The following is a 21896-nucleotide window of genomic DNA, read 5'->3' on the forward strand; positions in this document are numbered from 1 at the left end:
GAGCTTTATGGTACCGTTTACCAGCTCATCACCCTAGTGGTAAGTGAGATGCCAGGAACTGGGGTCTCATTCTTCATCTCTCTTTTCCTGGGAGTCTGATCTATCTGAAAAACATGTGACAAGTAAAATGTGGGAGAGGCATTAGTTAGTCTCATCCTGCAGCAGTCGCGTCAGATTCTCTAGTGATGGATTGTTTACAGTAAGCAGTGGTTCCTCTCCCCTTCTCCATGTGGAATGACTCATTGATCTATGTCTCTCTGGTAGGTTCCGAGTCCTCCAGCAGTGCAGGCTCCTCAGGATCACTGTCACGCACATATCCACCTCTCCAGAGCACTCCGCTGGTCTCAGGCGTGGCAGCCACTTCTCCTGGCTGTGTGACCTACCCAGAGAACGGGATGGGGGGCCAGGTCGCTCCCAGCAGCACCAGCTACATCCTCCTTCCGCTCGAAGCTGCCACAGGCATCCCGCCCGGAAGCATCCTTCTTAATCCACACACAGGTTCGTTCATCACCTCTCTTTGACTGAGACACAAGGTCTGATGTCTGTTCTTGTGTCTGAGCTTTTGAATTTGGTAGCCAGTGGTCTGAAAGTTCCTGGGGCCTGAATGGTGGTGGAGGGTCTTGTTTTAGGAAGAGCGGATCTATAGAGAGCTGGAATCTGTATCTCAGTATCAATATCAATATTGATGTGGAAATCAAAATACAGATACTTTCCAGAAATATACTTTTCTCTCTGGCCTCTCTTCCCTGGACATGGTTTCCCTCATGTATTCCTAGGATCTAAGATCAGAAACTGTGGAGTGATAAACTGTGAGGTATTCATTGAAAATGGATATTTCTCAGGCTAAATCCATGGTTAGCTTGTTGTTGTGTTTGAAGTGTTTTCACTTCCAAGATAATTTTAGGAACTTGAGATCTCAATTGGACACATAGCAGATTCTTCACTACATAAACTGTGTTCTCATCTTACAACCCCACACAGATACCACTGGGAATTAAAGAACAGCAGTGACAAGAGAATGCAGAGGACAGGATCTTACATATTTCAGGAATTTTAGGGTTAGGCTGGTTTTGGTGGGATTTGGAAAATTGCTAATTTCATGACTGCTGTTTCTTTCATGATGAGTGGCCATTGTTGTTGGGTTTTGTTTTTTACTTATTTAAAATCGAAGTATAGTTCTATAGCATTATGTAAGCTACAGGTGCAAAATACAGTGCTTTTACAATTTTTAAAGTTTATACTCCATTTATAGTTATTGTAAAACACTGGCTATATTCCCCATGTTGTACAATGTATCCTTGTGGTTTGTTTTATACCTAATAGTTTGTACATCTTAAATTGCTTTGTACTTATTTAATTTCTCTAGTGGTCAGTTAACTTGCACAATAACTTCAGAGGACCCAGAGCTCTGGGCAAATAGACTAATGAACACCTGCTCTGTAAGGGATACTTCTCAACCTGAGGCAGTTTTCCCGTGCATCCAAGGCCATTTGGCAATATGTGCAAATATTTTTATTATCATGACCTGGGGAGGAGGGGCTCCTACTGGCATCTAAGGAGAGAGACCAGAGATGCTACTACACATCTCAAAATGCACAGGACAGCCCCTGGCACCACAGGATTATCCAGCTCAAGAGGTCAGTAGTGCCAGGACTGGGAAACCCTGGGTTGGAAGGCTTGATATCAATAAGTCATTTCTCTAGAAACCTTTGAAAGAGATGGAAAAAATTTTTGAATTTTCTCAAAATATATCTGTGGTTTATTCCAGAGTATTTCTTTGCAATGCTGGTTAAGAGTCTCATAAAAGTGCTGTGACTCCATGTTTTCACATGTCTAGTAATTAGGAAATTCAGAGATGCGTGAGCATGATAGTAAAATACTTACTTGAATAATTGCGACATTTTCATGAAAACATATGGCACATTCTCAAGGCACGGTGTGTGACTGAGACATTTTGAAAATGCCATAAGCTTGAGGGGAAAGAAGGCATAATCATTTTATTGAAAACCATTTGAAAGCTTTCAGATTAGATACTTGTAAGGAGGATATTAGATTGCTTTTATTTTATCTGGATCATTGTAAGCACTATAAAGGAAATGAAAAGAAAACCAAGATCATATCCATTACTCTGGGCACAGTTCAAAGTGTGATCAGATGCTGTCAGTTTAAATTCTTTCACTTTTAATTGAGATAGGGAGGGTTTGTAGACAAGAGTATCCACTAAGCGTAGTTTTGAGTGGTATGTTTTAACCAAAATTGCAGAGTGTTTCCAAAAAGCTCAACAGAGTATTTTTTAGGGGACAATGATTTGTAATGATAGCGTGGATGTGCATGTGTATGTGTATATTATCATCTATAATCTTGTTTATAGAAAAGGGAAGAAAGTGCTTCCTGGTGCCAAGTCCCAATTTTTATACATTGGCATGAATAATTTAGAGCTGTTATTGAAATATCTCCTTTGCAAAAGGGTCCTAACTAAAGAAAAGGATCTAATAACACTGTTGAACAGAGTCTCCATACACACATCTGTGATTTGACAAATGAAAGACATGAAACCCTCCCTAGACCAGGAGGAAAATGGACTAAATCATTCTATACCATGATGAGTGGTGAGATGTAAGGTAAGTTATGATGTTTGTTCTTTTCCAGAATGTGTTTATTTTTGTCAATTAAAAATATGCACAAAATCCCCTCCTGGTCTAGTGGTTAGGGCTTCGTGCTTTCACGGCCATGGCCCCACATTGCATACCTGGACAGGAAACTAAGATTCTACAAGCTGTGTGATATAACCAAAAACGGAAAAGAAATGTGTACATATATAGATATATGTGTCATATATCATATTTGTGTGTGTATGTGTGTATTTCTGGTATGTTGTGTGTGAGTCTGTCTCCTTGGCTATTAATCTCTCTTTTTTTAAGATTTTTTTTTTTGATACGGATCACTTCTAAAGTCTTTATTGAATGTTCCAGTATTGTTTCTGTGAGGCATGTGGGATCTGAGCTCCCCATTCAGGGATTGAACCCACAACCCCTGCATTGGAGGGCGACATCTTAATCACTCGACTGTCAGGGAAGTCCCTATCTAATCACATGACGCTACTATTAAAACTGGGAAGTTGCGTCCTTTGGGCCAAAATTCATCTTTCTCTGGCATTGCTGCCCCCTCCTAGAATCCACACCTCTTAGCTTTCTTAACCATTTCCTAACTACCTGTCTGCCAATACATGATAGGTGCTTCGGTATTCAACCCAGAGCCTCTGACCCCTTTGCTTCTTGGGTGAGTTGCTTCAGGGTCCATTTCCCAGTTACCAGCACCGTTCCTGAGCTTGTGGAGAGGAGCCACACTTGGTTATATTTCTTGCCTCCCTGGAGTGGATGATGAAGTAGCCTGAGGCACTCCGCTCAGACACAGGTCCTCGGCAATTACATATTTTTGAAACAGTGTCTACCATTCATCATCCATGCTGATGTGGAGAGTAGAGCAGTTTTTCATCCGGTGTCATATATCTGAGAATGTGCCTCATGTGTAAAATGATGATGGATAAAAATATCTGTCTTAAGCAGGAATAAGACAAGCAATGATTTGAAATTCTAAGGTGCCTGTCCATCATTTGTCTGCTAACTGAAACAAAAATGAAACTTCCTTTGTCGGCACAATGGACCAGACTTTTACTTCACACTGAGTATTTGGCAACTGAAACCAACCCATCCATAGACATTCTTGCAGCTCCGCCAATACAACCAGGACTTTTTACTTTGTCGGTCTTTAGACTCAGCTCCCACTTGGTCCATTTCTAACTCCGGACCTGTGTTGACTGTTGTTTCTTTGCTCTGTGGGCATCTGGATGAAGGAATCAGAGGCTCTTTGCTCAAGAGTTATGTCTGGACCACGCCTTCATCCTTGCCAGGCAAGCCTGGGTTTGACTCTTGAGATGCAGCTTCCTCCAGCTGTCTTAGACTCAGCCTCCTTTGGGAAGTTTCTAGCCAAAGGCTCGTCTTTGGCAGTTTTCTGCCAACATGGTGCTATCCAGAGATGTCAGCAGGCATGGGCACGCCTCAGGCCCTTGTTAGTGTCCGTGTATGTTGTTTTGCCATTTTGCTCTGCTTTTGTCTGGCTAAAGTTCAGGAGCGTGAGATGCAAGAGTACACCATCTGCAAGGACTTGACTTTGAGCTGCCTTTGAAGGCTGGTTTGTTCCGAATGCTCCTCGTGGGCTTCCGTAATGCTCTGCTTTTTGTGTTTCACAGGACGTCTAGAATCAATTTATCTGAGCTGCTTCCACCTTGTGCTTGAATGCGCCTTGAATTTTTTGTGTGCTGTCTAAAAACATGTCTTTGCAAGACCCGAAGTAAGCTTTGCTTATCCATAACTGCCAGCTTCTTTATCATTTGACTGCTCACTTTCTAAGAACTAAGAAGGAAGATATTTTTCCCATCCTGCCCTCCCTTTCTTTTTAAATACCCTTCTGCCAGGTACATAGTGGCCATGCTTTAGTATGGGAAACCAAGAGCATATAATTAACTTTCTTTTTAGTGTGAACTGCCCCTGGATTCATTTCCTTGTTACCAGCCCATTTGTAAGTCCTTCATGAGGAGAGGTCCTGCTGAGTTTTTCGTTTCTGTTTTGCCTCCCTGGATAACAGAGCCTCGGTCCCTTGCAGGGGCTCAGTCATTATCTATTAGTAACATAATGTCGGCTGCACATTATACACGTTGATGTGAAGAGCAGAGACGTTTTTCACCTCAAGTCATGTATTTGAGAGTGGCGGATGCTCTGCATTCAAACCTGCTCTCTGCCCTGGCTCAGCTCACAGCCCTGGCTTGCTGCTGTCACTCTTTACCTGCCAACACCCGTGCCAGGCCTTCTGGGCAGGCTTCCGCAATTCTGACAGGAAAACCTCTGCTAAGTGGAATAGTCCTAGAGCTAGTGAGCCTTTCTCCTTTGGTTTTCATCTGCTGTCATTCAAACTAGTTGTCTGTACTCAGCCGTAATTGCATCTGGATTGGTGAATAGGTAGAAAATGGAGAGGCCATCATAGCCTGACTTGAAAACCAAGAGTCACCTCTCAGCCCTCATAGGAAATTGTTTTTGGTCTCTTCCCTGGCATTTGTCTTGACTTTTTTCATTTTCCTCGATTCTCTCCATTGTTCCTTGGTGAGCATAAAAATCAACCTTTTATACTACGTTCTCTTTCCAGAAGAGCCTGTCCCCTCTCCCTACCCAAGTGAATTCTTAGTACTTCCCATGGACTGTAGCCCGCCAGGCTTCTGTCTATGGGATTCTCCAGGCAAGAATACTGGAGTGGGTTGCCATTCCCTTCTCCAAGGGATTGTCCCGACCCAGGAATTACCTGGTGTCCTGCATTGCAGGCAGATTCTTTACCATCTGAGCCACCAGGGAAGCCCTAGTAATTTTCACATGTCGTTATTTAGAGATTTCTTTCTTCTTCTATTTAGAGATTGTCCCCAGCACAATAATATTATTTTAAACAAGAGAATCTAAAATGGCAGCTAAATACTTTACAGTTACATTTACACCCTAAGTATGGTCAATTTTTCACACTTCCTTTGTTCTCACTGGGGTAAATCAAAAGTCATAGAAATAGTGGGACTTCTCTGGTCCAATAATTAAGACTCTGCGTTTCCAATGAAGGGGGCATTGGTTCGATCCCTGGTCAGGAAACTAACGTCCCGCATGCCATGTGGTGTGACCAAAAATCCACAAATAGCAGGGTTTTTTTTTTAATCCAATTTAATAAACAGTCATAGAAATAGTAAAGATCATTTTCTCTTTGTTTTCCACCTTTGCATGATTGTGTTTATATATGTGTGTGTGTGAGCATAGAGTAAGGCTGACTTGAAAATGATTTCATATGTAGTTGCTATGATTTTTTTTTTAATGTTAAGAACCTAAAAAAAAAAAAGAACCTAAAATTTTCCTCTTACCTATTAAGATACAAAATAGGAGGAGAGAACAAAGGATTAGAACCCCAAATGGGCCAGTAGATTTTTGTAAATTGAGCTATTTTTTTCATTCTTTCTTGAATTGTTGGGTTTTGCAGGAAAAAAAAATGGGTTGCAAATTTTTTTTTAATTCAGAAAAGTTATTTTGGAAAAAAGAACAATAAGACAATAAAACATAGCTAAAATTAAATAACAATGATAGAGAAACAAGCGCTTATGAAGAACATTTTTTAAAAAAACCCTCTAAATTTAGTCATTGTTCTGTGACTAAAATTCTAGCACATTTGCTTTTCTATCACACCATGTTGTGTTGGTTATGAAACTGTTGTTAGAACTTCTGTGGTTCTGGTAGGTATGTTCATGAATATGCAGCATATAAAGTTACTTGTTGGATACACACACACATATTGAGGGGAGTGCTGAAAATTTGAAAAATGCTAAAGCTTTCGTGTAAGCTCCTAATTTTCCTTTTAAAGGAAGGTGTTTTTTTTCCAGAGCCATCCGTGTTTATTTGTTCACTTTTTAAAATTCATTTTTAATTGGAGGCTAGTTGTTTTACAATGATGTGTAGGTCTCTGCCGTATAACAACGTGAACCCGCTGTAAATATGCATGTATTTTCCCCCTTTCTTCAGCCTCCCTCCCACCAGCCCCATTGCTGCCCCTCTAGGTCATCACAGAGCATGGGGCTGAGCTCCCTGTGTTACACACCAGCTTCCCCATGGCCATCTGTTTCACACATGGTCATGTACATGTTTGAGTGCTACTCTGCCAGTCCATCCCACCCTCTCCTTCCCCTCCTGTGTCCACAAGTCTCTTCTCTACATCTGCATCTCTGTTCCTGCCCTGCAGGTAGGCTCATCAGTATTTAAAGGAAGGTTTTTGTTTTGTTTTGTTTGGCCACACCGTGCAGCATTTGGAATCTTAGTTGCCCGACCTGGGATCAAACCGAAACCTAAACCTTCCTCTGCAGTGGAAGCACAGAGTCCTAACCATTGGGCCACCAGGGAAGTCCCATGTCAGTTCCTAAGGGAGTTGAAATTAAGCCCATTGCTCTTTATCTGTAAGCACTTTGCCCACCTCTTCACCCATATTCTGGGTCGTCTTTATCTACCAATCCTGAGGGGATTCCACCTTGAAACATGACCCACACCTCTCCTAACTTCTCATGTGTTAATGAACAGTTTTCAGTTATGGTTGGGGTTTTTTTTTTTTTTTTTTCATGGAACCTCATTCACTGCCCCATGTATTCATCATGCAAACTTGGATAATTCACCAAAGTTGTTTGGTGTGATGGGAGGTGCATGGACCAGAGTCATTTCCTAAGCGTCTCACTTACTGCTACATTTATTTCTGAATAAGTTGCTTGGGCCCTCCAAACCCTGATTACCTTGTCTCTAAAAGTGCAATGAGGGACTTCCCTGGTGGTTAAGTTGTTAGGACTCCACACTCCCACTGTAGGGGGCACAGGTTTGATCCCTGGTCAGGGAACTAAGATCCCACAAGCCACGTGGCACAGCCAAATGAATAAAAAATAATAAAGTGGAATGAGATTGCGCATCTGTGGGCTGCTTGGAAAAGAGGATCCTGGATGTAAGGTGCTTGTTGCTGCACCTGTCATATTGGAAACCCACTTCTTCTCTCCCTTACCTTCCTTTCCCTCTTTTCCCCTCTTTCATTTGCTTCCCCTTACCCTTCTCCTTTCAGCCCCTCATTCCTGTAAGCTTCCTAGTGGCCCTGTTTTTCCTCTTCAGAAACACAACACAATGACACCTTTCTTCCTCAGAGGCCCAGTGAGGTCCCAATGATACTATTTTGTAAATTATAAAATACTCCTCAAATGGCAGGAACAATAACAGTGAACCACCAGTATTTCACAGGACAAGACAACGCATATTTGCTTCACCGTGACCAGATGGTTCTGTGATGGGTTTATTATGCATCACTTTCAAAATCTCAGTCCCCTCCCCTGCTGCTGTCTACTTAGAGAAGTGAATGAATGCCTGCAGTGTATTCCAGTTGTACATATATTTGTGGAACAGATAATGATGGAGTTGGTGACCAGCCCAGTGGAAGCAAAGCAAATATACTGGTAAATAATGAGTCACTGAATGCCGCGGAGCGGTCAATGCAAAACATTCCTTACCTCTCAGTGTAAGTTACCTCGCTGGTGGCTGCGGGGTCCAGAACCACACACACAGGTCTCCACGGGCCTCCTTCTCCAGGTGCCACTGCACACAGGTACTCTTAGCTTCAGCGAATCACCCTGAAGGCAGTGGCTTTATTTGCAGTATCTCAAATTGCTTTGGACTTATTATACTGTTATTTTGCTCAACCAGATGAGTCTTAAACAGTCAAGTCTTCACCGTGGTGAAGGTTCTGGCGTCCTTGTCTTCAGGTTCCATTTTGAGCATCTCTCAGAGGGGTTCTTTGTGTCCAAAGAGGGCTTGAGAAGTTTCCCTTGACCAAGGTATGGTCCCGTTGCAGGCCAGCCCTTCGTGAATCCTGATGGAACCCCCGCCATCTACAACCCCCCAGCCAGCCAGCAGCCCCTGCGTAGTGCGATGGTGGGGCAGACCCAGCCGCAGCCCCAGCAACAGCCCTCCCCACAGCCCCAGCAGCAGGTCCAGCCAGCCCAGCCGCAAATGGCCGGCCCCCTGGTCACTCAGGTAAGAGCTGGTGGGAAGACCGGGAGGGGAGGCGTGCGGAGACAGAGGTCACGCCAGCCTTGGAGATGTGATGCGTCAGGAAGGGGGCTATTTCCCATGGGTACCACCCCTGTCCACTCAACTCCATCATAAAAGCTGGCCACCGAGAGCCCTGGCTGATAAGCTAATGGGACTTCACCTGAATTCGTAAGTGTAGGTACAGCTGAGCATGCACCCCATCCAGTGACTTGCGTGCAGAGGCGTGGTGCTTGGGAACAGGAATGACAAGTTTTGTCTTGGATCTAAATGCTGCTTGTATGGTCAAGGAGCCTGACTTGGGGACAGAACTCAATCCCATTCAGCCCGTTGTCTTCATTCCCAACGCAGAGCAGTGTGCCTGTCTGCAAAGACTCAATATGAAATGCCTTACCAACGGGAAGAACAGAAACCAGCTCATTCCAAGGTGGCCTGGCTGTTCACCTGTGCCTTGGACAGACGTAGGGCTGCCCTTCTGTTTTAGGGCAACACGTGGACATGGCCACAGAAACCTGAGGTGTCCAGGGAAGTGCCCAAGGCGAACCTCAGTTTTCTTTTTTTTTTCTTCCTTCTTACGAAAAATTATCACCCTGGAAACTCTTAGCCTTTGGACTATATTTTTAGAGCCAGGGAATCTGACCACCACCACCAACATGAAAAGTCTCACAATATTTCTTAAAAAAAAAAAAGAAACAACCTAAATGAAATTCTTTAAATTCTGTAGTGCTTTACAGGTTTTTCAGCAGTTTCACACAGATGATTTCTTATCTGGGCAGCAAGCCTCCCCCAAGGCTGGCTGGTGCCTGTCTGCCAGGCTCTGACTTCCCATCAGTGGCCGGCCCTCCTCTCCACAGTACGCTGAACCAAGACTGCCTGTGCGGGACGGTGGTGTGCTTCAGAGGCAGTGGGATTGCAACCCCCAGCACTTACCTGTTGACCTGATGAGCTTTCTCTTTCCTCCAGTCTGTCCAGGGGCTGCAGGCTTCCTCCCAGTCCGTGCAATACCCAACTGTGTCTTTTCCTCCCCAGCAACTCCTGCCCGTGTCTCCAACGCCGCAGTTCCCCCTGGTACTGTATCTTGTGGGGATGACGTTTCTCCTGGGAGAGTGTGTTCTGGGGTTTTACTATTGCCGAGTGGACTGATGCTGGGTGGGGGGCCCTGAGCTGACTGTCAGCGGGGATGCGGTGTGTGAATGTCTCATTCCAGGACATTGCCACTCCTCTCCAGAAATAATGCTTTCCTTTCTGTCATCTGTCCCACGTTTAATGCTCCTGCAGTCTGATACCCTTTTTAAAAGTTTACCAGCTTGGGACTTTTCCTGGTAGTCCAGCGGTTAAGACCTCTGTGTTTCCCCTGCAGGGGTCAGGGTTTCGATCCCTAGTCGAGGAACTAAGGTCCCATATGCCACGATGCACAGCCAAAAAAAATATAAAAAGGCATGTACAAGCTAAGCAGGAATTGGATGTCCTCTGAGTTAGAAGTCAGGAGGAGAGAGATACATGAGTTTGGTGTGAAGGTTGGGAAACACCTTAAAATCAGTATCTAGATGGTAACTGACATCACCCTCTGCTCCTGACACAGATGTTCCCCTAGTATCCCAGTTCTCCAGAGCCCTCTCATTTCCCCTCAATGTACTAGGTCCTTTTGGACAATGAGAGTGAACATTCTCCCTTAACTTTAGGCCAGGCAGTGAATAAATACCCCTTTACAAGTGGAATCCCACTCAGCCTGCTGATGACACCAGTCCTGGTTCCATTTTTGCAGCAGCCAAGGGCAGTACAAGTTCCCCTGTCTCTCTCCAGTAGGCAGAGTCTGTGGGCTATTGCTGGTAGACCAGATGACCCTCTAGGATAGACCACCAAGTCCTTTTCATCTCAGTGCTATCCTGAGGATCTTGAGCCCACAGTGAAAAAAATAATCATTTGTTTCCATTGAAAGAAGGAGATACAGGTCAACCTGTTGACCATTTCTGATCCTCAAGATGTTTAAAATCTATTTTCCCTTGTTACGTTCTCTTGTTTTGGACAGAGAATTCCTTTGATTTATTTTTTTCCAGACCGTTCCCCCTCCGTCTCCTGTAAGGGCAAGCCTGTGTCCTGTGTCTGCTTCTGTGTGCCCCTCCCATTCCTCAGCCAGCTTTGCTGATGTCCCGGTTTCTCTCAATGGCTTGCAGAGAGAGGACGTGGCCACGCAGTTCGGCCAGCTGACCCTGAGCCGGCAGTCCTCGGGGGAGACTCCCGAGCCCCCCGCGGGTCCCGTCTACCCACCATCCCTCCTGCCTCAGCCCACCCAGCAGCCAAGCTACGTCATTGCTTCCACGGGTCAGCAGCTTCCCACGGGGAGCTTCTCTGGCTCCCAGCAAGTCCTCCAACCCCCTGCCTCGCCACAGGGGTTCATGCATCAGCCTCCACCCACACAGGTGAGTGTGCCTCTTCTCACACTTGGGACCCAGAGCTGGTGGACCCAGAACATCTTGAGCTCGGTTTCCATGTAGAGATGTCGCCAACTCAGCACGCCTCGTCCTTCTGGGGCATGCTGTTAGTCCCAGCCTACAGGTCTTGGTCTGTCCTGTTCACCAGCTGTGCAGAGTCTTGTGGGGCTCAGAAAGGAAGCTGGACGAGGCGGCCCTGTGTCCCCAGGACTGGAGGGAATGGCCCGCTGTCCAGGCTGCTGTTGCAGAGGCCATGTCTGAGCATCGCCTCCTGCAGCATGTGGCTCACTGGTGATGGCGCGGGGCAGGAACGCCCTGGGGAAGGAAGCAGGGAAGTCACCTCCTGCGGGCCTTGCATCTCTCCTGCTGCTGCTCTGGAAACATGTTTCCTTTCTTATCCATTCATAGGCATCTTTCTGGAGCTAATCGGGGGCTCCTCTCAGAATATAAAGGAGGAAGCTAAGCCCCCTCCACTGTACTCTCCTCTCCTCTGGGGGCTCTGGCCTCCAACACCCGCCCACAGGTAGCCATTAATCATATCTAATTGACTTGGGCATGTAAGACACCACAGATCACTGATTTTTACTGTCTTCTCAAAGACTGATTATGTGTTAGTCTTCACCACCAAACATCTCTGGGGCTCTCCTGGGCATCCCTTGCTGAATATTGCAAGTGATTACTGTCAAGATGTAAAATGCACTGAGGCATTTTCTGGTCCATTTTCAAGGCATGCATAGCTCAAGCAAATTCCATCCTAATTATGAAATATCTCATTGGAGGGGCCGTTTCAAGTACAGTGTCACCTTTGTATCGTTTGTGGTTGCCTTAACGTCTTGAATAAATTATTTTCTTTTCCTGCCATGCAGAATCCTCTACCATGAAGTGATTTTCACCCAGTCATTCATTTTATCTTGAGTGATAATTATAGTCCACCTTTAGTTCCCTTCTATGTAATGTAGTAGTGTCACTGGTAGGGTTTAAAGTGAAAGTGGCTCAGTCGTGTCTGACTCTGTGACCCCATGGACTTTACAGTCCATGGAATTCTCCAGGCCAGAATAATGGCGTGGGTAGCCTTTCCCTTCTCCAGGAGATCTTCCCAACCCAGGGATCAAACCCAGGTCTCTCATCTTGCAGGTAGAGTCTTACCAGCTGAGCCACCAGGGAATACTGGAGTGGGTAGCCTATCCCTTCTCCAGCGGATCTTCCTGACCCAGGAACCAAACCAGGGCCTCCTACATTGCAGGCAGATTCTTTACCAACTGAGATATCAGGGTAGGGCTTAAGGAGATGTGGAAAATAATTTTAAGTTACAGGAGAACAGGCCTCACTAATATTTTAATGATTTTAATAATATTTAATTTTGGGGAAAGGGGAGACTTGGCAGAATATTCAGTTAAAGCTTTTTTTAAAAAAAAGATGTCCCTGCTTGATTGAAGGAATTCCAGTTTTAGTGAGGAAAGATACTAGAGCAAATATTAGAGCAAAGACAACCCAGAGTGCTGGTGTGTCTGCAACGGAAATACTTTCATTCTCTCATCAATAGATTTAAAAATAGAAAGAGAGAGGGAACGGGGAAAAAAAACCAGAAAACACATGTTAACGATCAGTCTGAACATCTCTGAACTTCTTTGTAAAAGAACCACAGGTAAAGGTATAAGATATATCCCACAGTGATTTTCAATTTATTAAACATTTTAAAACTCAATGACTCGATGATGTATAATAATGAAAAGAACATGAGATATGGTCTGTGGGCATATATGAAAATATGCTCAATTTATGCAGAAAAATGAACCTATTTAATAACTATAAAGGTCAGTTTTGTCTGACTTGCCATAAACACCCAGCCCACCAGAAGAGTGAAGCAAATATGCATGGACAAAGCAAAGAGGGCAAGCCATAAAAATCTCCATGCTCAAACAGGTGGCTTTTAATCTTATTCTAAACAGATAAACCTTGTAGCCTGTGAACTGGCATGCCTTTGCTTACATTTTAAAGAAGTTGATAGAAGAAAAGTCAGAGGCCTAGAAATAAAAAGTAACTGATTAATAAGAAAAGAGCCTTCATATAAATGACCTGAGACAGGCAAGAAATCTTTCCAGGTCACTAGACATTTTATTTGAATCTTACTGGAAGTAATTAGAATATTTTCAGTCATTCCCAGTCAGGAGAAAGTCACAGAAGGTGACATAAACAATAATTTTGACCTATGTCCCTTTCTAGACCGAACATTGTTTTTTTAACCTATGTCCCTTTTTAGACTCAATATTCCTTTTTTTTTGGAGGGGGGATACTGGATATGTGCCACTCTGCTAAGTGCTTTGCTGGACCTCCCCTTATTTCATAACTCCATCCTTTTAGGCTGGAGATCAGCAGGTTTCATGACTTACCTGTGTTTCCATTAGAAAAACGATTCAAGTTAGATGATCACATTTAAGTGAAGTGAAGTGAAAGTCACTCAGTCGTGTCTAACTCTTTGCGACCACATGGACTGTAGCCCACCAGGTTCCTCCGTTCATGGAATTCTCCAGGCAAAAATACTGGAGTGGGTTGCCATTCCCTTCTCCAAGGGATCTTCCCAACCCAGGGATCAAACCCAGGTCTCTCACATTACAGGTAGATTCTTTACCAGCTGAGCCACCAGGGAAGCCTGATCACATTTAAAACTACCCTAAAAATGTGCTGTCATTGTTGTTGATGACTGTTTCATTCACTCTTCTTGCATTTAAAAAAATACAAAATTCAGTGCTTTAAGACAACAGCCATTGTCTAGCTCACAGCCAGGTCAGCGATTTGTGGCAGGACTCCGTGGGAATGGTCTGCCCCTTCACCATGTGGTGCCGTCCCAGGCAGCTTTACTGGGCCTGGAAGGTTCCATGTGTCCTCAATCACGAGTCAGAGCATTGGGATCTTGGCTGGGCACCCTCTGGCCTCCACATGGCCTCTTTCTCCAGCTGGGCAGCCTGGACTTCTGGTGACTGGTTTCTTTCCTGAAAGAGTGAAAGCTGCAAGTCTTCTTAAGGATCAGGCGTACAAGTCTCAGAAATCATCATTCCTGTCTTAAGGCATTGGTAACACATACATGGGCTTCCCTGGTAGCTCAGCCGGTAAAGAATCCACCTGCAATGCAGGAGACCCTAGTTAGATTCCTGGGTCGGGAAGATCCGCTAAAGAAAGGATTGGCTACCCACTCCAGCATTCTTGGGCTTCTCTGGTGGTTTAGATAGTAAAGAAGCCTCCTGCCATGCAGGAGATCTGAGTTTGATCCCTGAGTTGAGAAGATTCCCTGGAGAAGGGAACAACTACCCAGCCCAGTATTCTGGCCTGGAGAATTCCACAGACAGAGGAGTATAGCAGGCTACAGTCCATAGGGCCGCAGAGTTGGACACAACTGAGCGACTTTCACTCACTCACTCACTCACTTAATGCATACGCATGTAGGCAGGGTGGCCATCTTTGCAATTTACTGTACTCACATTATGTCATGTGATGACAATATATTTTATGTTTAAAAACGTTACTCCATTTGCAGTCCTCACGTCCTGCCATTGTTCCCTTCCTTCCCCAGATGCCTGTGTATTATTATCCGTCTGGTCAGTACCCTACCTCAACCACGCAGCAGTACCGGGCTATGGCCTCGGTTCAGTTCAGCGCTCAGAGGGGCCAGCAAATACCGCCGACGGCGCAGCCAGCAGGTACTTGGAATGTGTTGCCCACTTCCTCCTCCAGCTCAGTTATTTTGCACATAAATCTCTCAGCTGTCCTCTTTGGATGAGCATCCAAGCTTCACAGTTCAAATCAGCTCATTTCCCTTCCCCGGGGAAGATAATGGAGCGTTTGATGAGCTCTGTGTGGAAAAGTGACAGGTCCCACGAGGTGAAACCCAGGGTACCAAGCCTCCCCAGCATGCACGCGAAACACGGTCTGCATAACTGACTTGGGGACCCTCTTTGTTTCTCTGAAAGCTGAGAGCCCACCACCTCTCCATCTTCCTAGTTCATAGTATCCCCCACCCGTTTTCAACCTAGAGAGACTCTTCCCCTGTCCCTAAGGCTAGGGAACCTAGCACCGTAAAAAAAAATGCAGTGTCTGGAGAAGAAGGTCAATGACCGCCCACCTGTGTCCGCGTGGGCCCCGGCGCCGGGCTCACGGTCTGGAGGGCCACTCGCCGCCCGCGGCAGCCACTGTGCAGTGGGAAGGGGGGCCGAGGCACTGTCCGAGAGTGAGTAGCAGGTCTCACAGTGAACCGGTCTCTTTCCCTACTGTTCCACACTCCTGACGGGACGCCGCCACCCCACGGCCGCAGGAAGCCGGCCGGCGCGAGAGACCCGCGCCGGGGACGCACGGGTGTCCCGCCCGCTGCCCGCACAGTGCGGGGAGCCGCCGCTGCCGCCGGTCCTGCCGAAGACCCCCGGCCGGGGCCCCTGCCTTCCGTGAGTAGGGCGGCGTGTTAGAACACGTGCTCCCGTCTGTCGTCCGACCTGCGCACTGGATCTGTGTATGTGCCTCTGTGATGTGGGAGACGTGCGGGTGGGAGACACAGGAAACATGCAGCTTCTGTACCTTGTGACCGAAAGCACCGTCTTTTCCAAGGATGAGTGCAGACCCCCACTGGGAGAAGACTCATGCTGGTGGTACTGGCATTTTGTCAGTTGGGAGGGGTCATTTATTAACTGTGTTGGGAGTAGCTTTCTGTTCTTTAGTTCATCTCGTGACCTGCTTAAAGTCTGTGGGAGAAGACAGGGACACCTATGGCAGGCAACCAGACTTTGCCTTGTTTTCAACTCTGTGTCAGTTTCGGAAAGAATATATCTTGACCTCTGAATTGACACTTTTGCAGCAATGAGAGCACTAAAGGACTTCTAATGATTAGTTATTTTAAGATAGGTGTTTGGCCATCTTTTCTCTCCTTGTTGGAAAATGTTATCTCTTTCAAGCGGTTGTAACTGTGCTATCAATTTAGATACAGTCTCTTAGTGATGTGTTGTTTGCACTCTGAACCGTCTTTTTTTTTTGTCTGCTCATATTTATCAGAGTTAATTTATAATCTTCTAGCTCTTGGTCCAGAGACTATAGCAAAGTTTCCTTTTTGGTTACTGATGCCTTTAAAAGAAGAAAGATGTCAATATCTAACTATAAGAATTTTAAAGATTTTAGTTGAGTACCACTGTTGGAGAGTTTTCTGAAGGATATGCTAGTCCTGTGTTAGGGTATAGTTCACATACAAGAAGGCAGATCCAGAGGGCGGGAACCTATTGCACTGTGAGCTCCGGGTCTGTGTGAGGGGCTGAATAAGTTGGATGAATGTATTAACTAGGTAGCAGAATAAGATTTTTAGAACAAGCCTCAGACTTCCCACTGCCTTCACTGGTACATGTTAACACAAGGGAGAATCCATGTGACCTTTCTTTGTTCTCTTTTAAACACTGTGGGAGAATTTGGGGATGCAGAAACCACCCTCCCCATTTCAGGGAGACCTAACTGGTAGCATTTATGACAAACCAGTGGCTCTGACTTGTCCCGTGGCTCCACGTCACCAGGGAACTGCCACCCCAAGGCGAGATAATGACACGCAATTAGAAGAAGGCATTCTAAGTCAGTATCTTGCTCAAAATAGCAGCTGGTGCTGCAGGTGTCAAGGAAGTGAGTGGCAGCTAATGTGTCTGTGGGGGTGGGGAGATGAGAAACGCCAAAACGATACGTGCACAGCCTCGTCCTTGAAATCAATAACATGGTGTGCACGTGCGGGCCCTGAGGTCCTAGTTCAGTGAGCCCCACACCTGACATCAGGCCTAACACTCCCCAGCATTTTCCACCTCTCCTGAATTTACTGAGTGTTTGGGGGGCAGCTGGTGATCTCCCTGAGAATCACCTCTGCTAATAAAACCCAAGGAACACAGCTCAGTGATGGCTCCGTGATGGGAGAAGGGGCTCTGGGGCCCTACAGCTGGGAAGCATTTTGCCAAGCTTAGCGGCACCAACAGCGACTTCCCAAAGGGACATGGCAAGTAATTTGGGGGAGCCGCCGTGTCGGTGGACTCTCTGACAGAGAAAGCCTCCTAAGCCTGCGTGTTAACCAATTTATCATAACGGCATAAATACACTTACTAGTTTTGCCCTTACTTCCTGGTATGGATGATCCTATAGAAATTAATGTGCTGGTAACTCAGCCAGCATGCTACCAAGGCAGATAATGTATAACTAATTCTCTGAGTACACAAGTTGGCTCAACAGCAGAACAACTTGAAAACCTGGACTCTTGCCTCCCAACTCACATGGGCTTCCATGTTATTTTACAGAGCTGGTCAGGGACAAATGGCAGAGAGCAGCTGAGACATCTGCATACAAATCACACATTGGGAAGGAAAAAAATAAGAGTTCCTTTTAGATCTTGTCTCCAATTCCAAATTCCCATTTCAGTTGACTTAAAAAGCAAAATGTCTGTATATATAGCTTTGTTCTTGGTTCTCCAAGATCTTGGGCGTGCCCTAACGGCAACAAAAATGAGCTTGTAAAGCCCCATATACCTTCCTAACTAGGCATTTGGGAATGAATACATCCTAATTTTGGTATTAGAGTGCTACTGGTTTCATAAAATAAATTAGAAAGTGTTTCCTGCTCTTCTGTCTTCTGGTCAAAATGTGTGAAGCTGGTGCTATATCTTCTTTAAATGTTTCCTAGAATTCTCCAGTGAAAATGTCAGAGCCTGGGAATTTGCGGAATCAGAAATATTTTGTTTTCTTTTTATTTGAAAATAATGTGTGAGACTTTTAAATTATGAATTCATTATGGTTATAAGACTATTCCAATTATCCATTCTATCTTTGCTGAGCTTTGGTAGTTTGTGGTTGCTGAGGAATTGGCCCATTTCTTCTAAGTTGTAGAATTTATGGCTATAAAGTTGTCAGTAGTTCTTTATTATTCCTTTATTTTTCTTTTCTTTTTTGTTTTTTTGGCTACACTGGGTCTCTGTTGCAACTCAGGGGTTCTTTGTTGTGGCATGCGGGCATCTCTAGGTGTCTGTGCAGGCTCAGTAGTTGTGGCCCACAGGCTTAGTTGCTCTGTGGCATGTGGAATCTTAGCTTCCAGCCAGGGATTGAACCTGCGTCCTCTGCATTGCAAGGCAGATTCTTAACCACTGAACCACTAGGGAAGTCCCTCCTTTATTATTTTTTTAATAGCTACAGAATATGTTGTGATAGCTTCTTCCACCTTGATAATGATAATTTTTTAATTCTCTTAATTTTCATTAGAGCTTCCCTGGTGGCTCAACTGGGAAAGAGTCTATACACAATGCAGGAGACTTGGGTTCAATTTCTGAGTCTGGAAGATCCCCTGGAGGAGGAAATGGCAACCCACTCCAGTATTCTTGCCTGGAACATTCCATGGACAGAGGAGCCTGGCAGGCAGGCTACCGTACACAAGGTCTCAAAGAATCAGACAGTCTTGCTAAATTTATCGATTTTATTGATCTTATCAAAGAACTACCTCTTTGTTTCATTAATGTTCTGTTTTTTATTTTCAATTTTATTGATTTCTGCTCTTATTTTCTTCCTTTTGCTTATTTTAGTCCTATTTTGGTCTACTTTTTATAGTTTCTTGAGGTAGGAAGTTGGATTATTGATTTTAAAACCTTTGCTCTTTTCTAATGTAAGACTTTAATGTTCTAAGTTTCATTGTCAAGTCTACTTTGGTTGTGTCCCACATATTTTTATATGTCATATTTTCATTCATTTATATGTATTTTTCCTTTTCTTGGAGATTTCCTCTTTGGCCCCTGGTTTATTTAGAAGTGTGTTGTTTAATGTGCAAGTGTTTGGAGATTTCCCTGTGTATTTCTGTTATTGATTCTAGACTGATTTCATTTTTGTGAAAAACTATAACTGATTTCAGTTCTTATAAAATTGTTGAGGTTGGTTTTATAGCCCAGGATATGGTCTCTCTCGGTGAATGTTCCTTTAAGCGCTTGGAATAAATGGGTATTCTGTTGTTGTTAGGTGGAATGTTCTCTACATTTCAGTCAAATCCTATTTATTTTGTTGTTCAGATCTTCTATAATTGTGCTGATTTTTATTTGCTCATTCTGTCTGTTGCAGAGAGGTGGAGATTCACAACTCCAACTATAAGACTTCCTAAAGTCCTGAAATGAATCTCAAGACAAAGGTTGCACCCCCCCCAACCCCATACTCCTGAAGTCTAAGGATGGAGGGAGGTCTGTAGCTCTATGGAGCATGTTGGTTCCTTTCCCAAATAAACAAGAAATGCTTCCTTCCCTAAAAGAAGCTGGAAGCATTCCATAGACACCCCATTCCATAGTCAGGAAGGGAAAGGCCCTGTGACCAGTGGAGTTTGGGTGAGGTCTTCTGTAAGCCTGTGTCTCTCACACCAGGCTTCCAGCCCTGTTGCTTAGCGGCAGTAATAGGACTTTAGGTCTAGGTATGAAAATCATGAGGGTAACCGCTTTACAAGGGACAGTCCAGTGGTCTGCTTTCTTGATAGAGCAAAAGATTCTGTATTCTTGATTGTCATGAAAACAAACTAACACAATATTGTAAAACAGCTATCCTCCAATTAAAAATTAAAAAAAAAGTAGAACAATAGGAAGAGAACATGGATGGCTTCAGAGCAGAAAGGGGGGAAAAAAACCACGAAACTTAGTGGAATCTTAAATTAGACTAGATTATAACTCCTATGGATCTTTTGAGGTGGATTCTGAAAATTGTGGAGATGCCTCTCACTTCTACTTTTTAAATCCTTTTCCTCTCCCATGTTCTCCTGCTCCCAGCCATCTGCTAAATGATGCATTTTGGATAAAAACGGATTTCATAGAGCATTTTCCATGACAGTGTTTTACTTTTAAAACTAGTTCAAAAGGAAACAATGAAAAGGAAATCGTAACAAGGTTACATCATATTACAAAACCGCCTGCAGCTTTTGTGGGGCTTCTGCAGGCTTACCTAATTTCTTTCTGCTCTGCTCAGGTCACTGTGTTGTGTTGGTGAGACTCCACCCTGCCTTGTGATAGGGAAGATGGGATTTCTTGCAGGAGGCAATGGTGGAGGTCTTTAGAAGTTTTTGAACTTGATTCATTTTTTTTCATTAGTATTTAAGGTAAACCTCACTTGGACTTTATCTTACACTCAGCTCACCAGTCATCGTGAGATTTAAATAGTACTACTGATAGAAATGGAAATGGAAGTTAAACACTCAGTTTTGCTAGATGAGGAAACCAAAGATCAATCTCCTACCCAACGTGGAGTCTCTCTCATCAGAGCCAGGGAGCATGTGCGTGTGAGTGAGAGAAAAATGTGTGAAGGTTTAAAATATTAAATGAAAGCTGCTCACCCCTCCAGAAATGAGTGAGTGACTTCACTTTCACTTTTCACCCCTCCAATGTAAGCATCAAAAGAGCATATAATTCAGTGTTATGAAATCAAGTAAAAGACAGCCTAACTAACCAGTCCACTTCAACAAACAAATATACACATCTTTTTCAAAGTTTAAATGCCCAAGGACTATGTCATAGATCCATATTCAGGGATACTGTAAGTTTGGATTTTCTTTTCATTTGTTTGTTTTTGGCTGTGCTGCATAGCATGTGGGATCTTAGTTCCCTGACCAGAGATCTAACCCACTCCCCCTGCAGTGGAAGCGTGGTGTCTTAACCACTGGACCCGCAGTGCTGTGGTTAGTCGCTCAGTCATGTCAGACTCTTCACGACCCCATGGACTGTAGCCCACCAGGCTCCTCTGTCCATTGAGATTCTCCAGGCAAGAATACTAGAGTGGGTTGCCATGCCTTCTTCCAGGGGATCTTCTCAGCTCAGGGATCGAACCCAGGTCTCCCACACTGTAGGCAGATTCTTTACTGTCTGAACCACCAGGGTAGCCCCCTATTTAGATCTTCATATACTGAGCAATTTGGGAATGTCTATAAAGTAATAATGCTCACATCAAAAGTCATACATGTGACTAGTTTTGATAGTATTCAGATGGCAGGGAATAACCAGGCCCTGGAAAACTACCCACATCATCCTGTGGCTGTGGCAGAGCTTTCCTTTAATCGTTTTAGTTGCCTTCTGGAAGTATACAACAATGGAATGGAGTTGGATGGCATTCCTGGCAGGAAGATGGAATTATCTGTGACCTGTGTATATCTGAAGATAAACCAAAGCCTGTGCTCCTTTCCTGATAGGAAAAGCAACGTCTTAGTTTTTTCTTTCTTTTAGGAGTAATATTTCTTGTTGTAATAGCATATTGTTCCTATTAACAGCTCCTACTGAGAAGGAAGATTATTGCCTCTTTAATGTTGTTCTGAAACACATTTGGGATGGGGCAAAATGTACCTTAATGGAGTCTATAAATTTGTTTAACCAGAACCGTTGAGTGAACTTGACAGTGACTCCTGTACTTTTAGCCTTACTTATTAAGCAGTCAGTTTCAATGTAATTGAGAAGGGTTTTATCTTTAAAAACACTTTCTCTGTCTTTGTTCTTAGGATGATATTCCCCACCTTGACTTCTTTCCCTCTCAGGATTGGCTAAGCTGAGGAGACAGAGCATCAGAGATCAGAGCTAAAGAAAGAATGTGGTTGACCAGTGTGACCAATAAGAGATGCTCATTTATAGAAATTGGGACCTTCTCTTTTTATCTTAAATTTATTTCCCAAATTTGATGATTCTTTTTTAAAAAAAGAACTATTTTCCTAATTACCCTTCATAGAATTTCCATACATTTTAATATTTGAAACCTCACAAACCTTTTTTTTTTTCATTTGAGAACGAATATATAACCAATAATCACTCAGAGAAGCGATG

The 21896-nt window shown here is 44.2% G+C and overlaps 1 protein-coding gene across 26 annotated transcripts in view; it reads left to right on the forward strand.

Annotated features, from left to right (window-relative positions):
• Positions 1–21896, forward strand: part of ARPP21 (cAMP regulated phosphoprotein 21) — a 160588-nt gene that overhangs the window by 93529 nt on the left and 45163 nt on the right. For 24 of the 26 annotated variants that reach the window (XM_043886341.1, XM_043886339.1, XM_043886348.1 and 21 more), the window contains 5 exons: positions 265–498; positions 8452–8633; positions 9612–9716; positions 10823–11068; positions 14649–14775. In XM_043886341.1, the coding sequence (XP_043742276.1) occupies positions 265–498; positions 8452–8633; positions 9612–9716; positions 10823–11068; positions 14649–14775 (894 nt within the window). The remainder of the gene's footprint in view (positions 1–264; positions 499–8451; positions 8634–9611; positions 9717–10822; positions 11069–14648; positions 14776–21896) is intronic. The other 2 variants (XM_043886355.1, XM_043886365.1) reach the window with 2 other exon arrangements.

Source organism: Cervus elaphus, chromosome 24 (assembly GCF_910594005.1).
Source record: "Cervus elaphus chromosome 24, mCerEla1.1, whole genome shotgun sequence".
Taxonomy (NCBI): domain Eukaryota; kingdom Metazoa; phylum Chordata; class Mammalia; order Artiodactyla; family Cervidae; genus Cervus; species Cervus elaphus.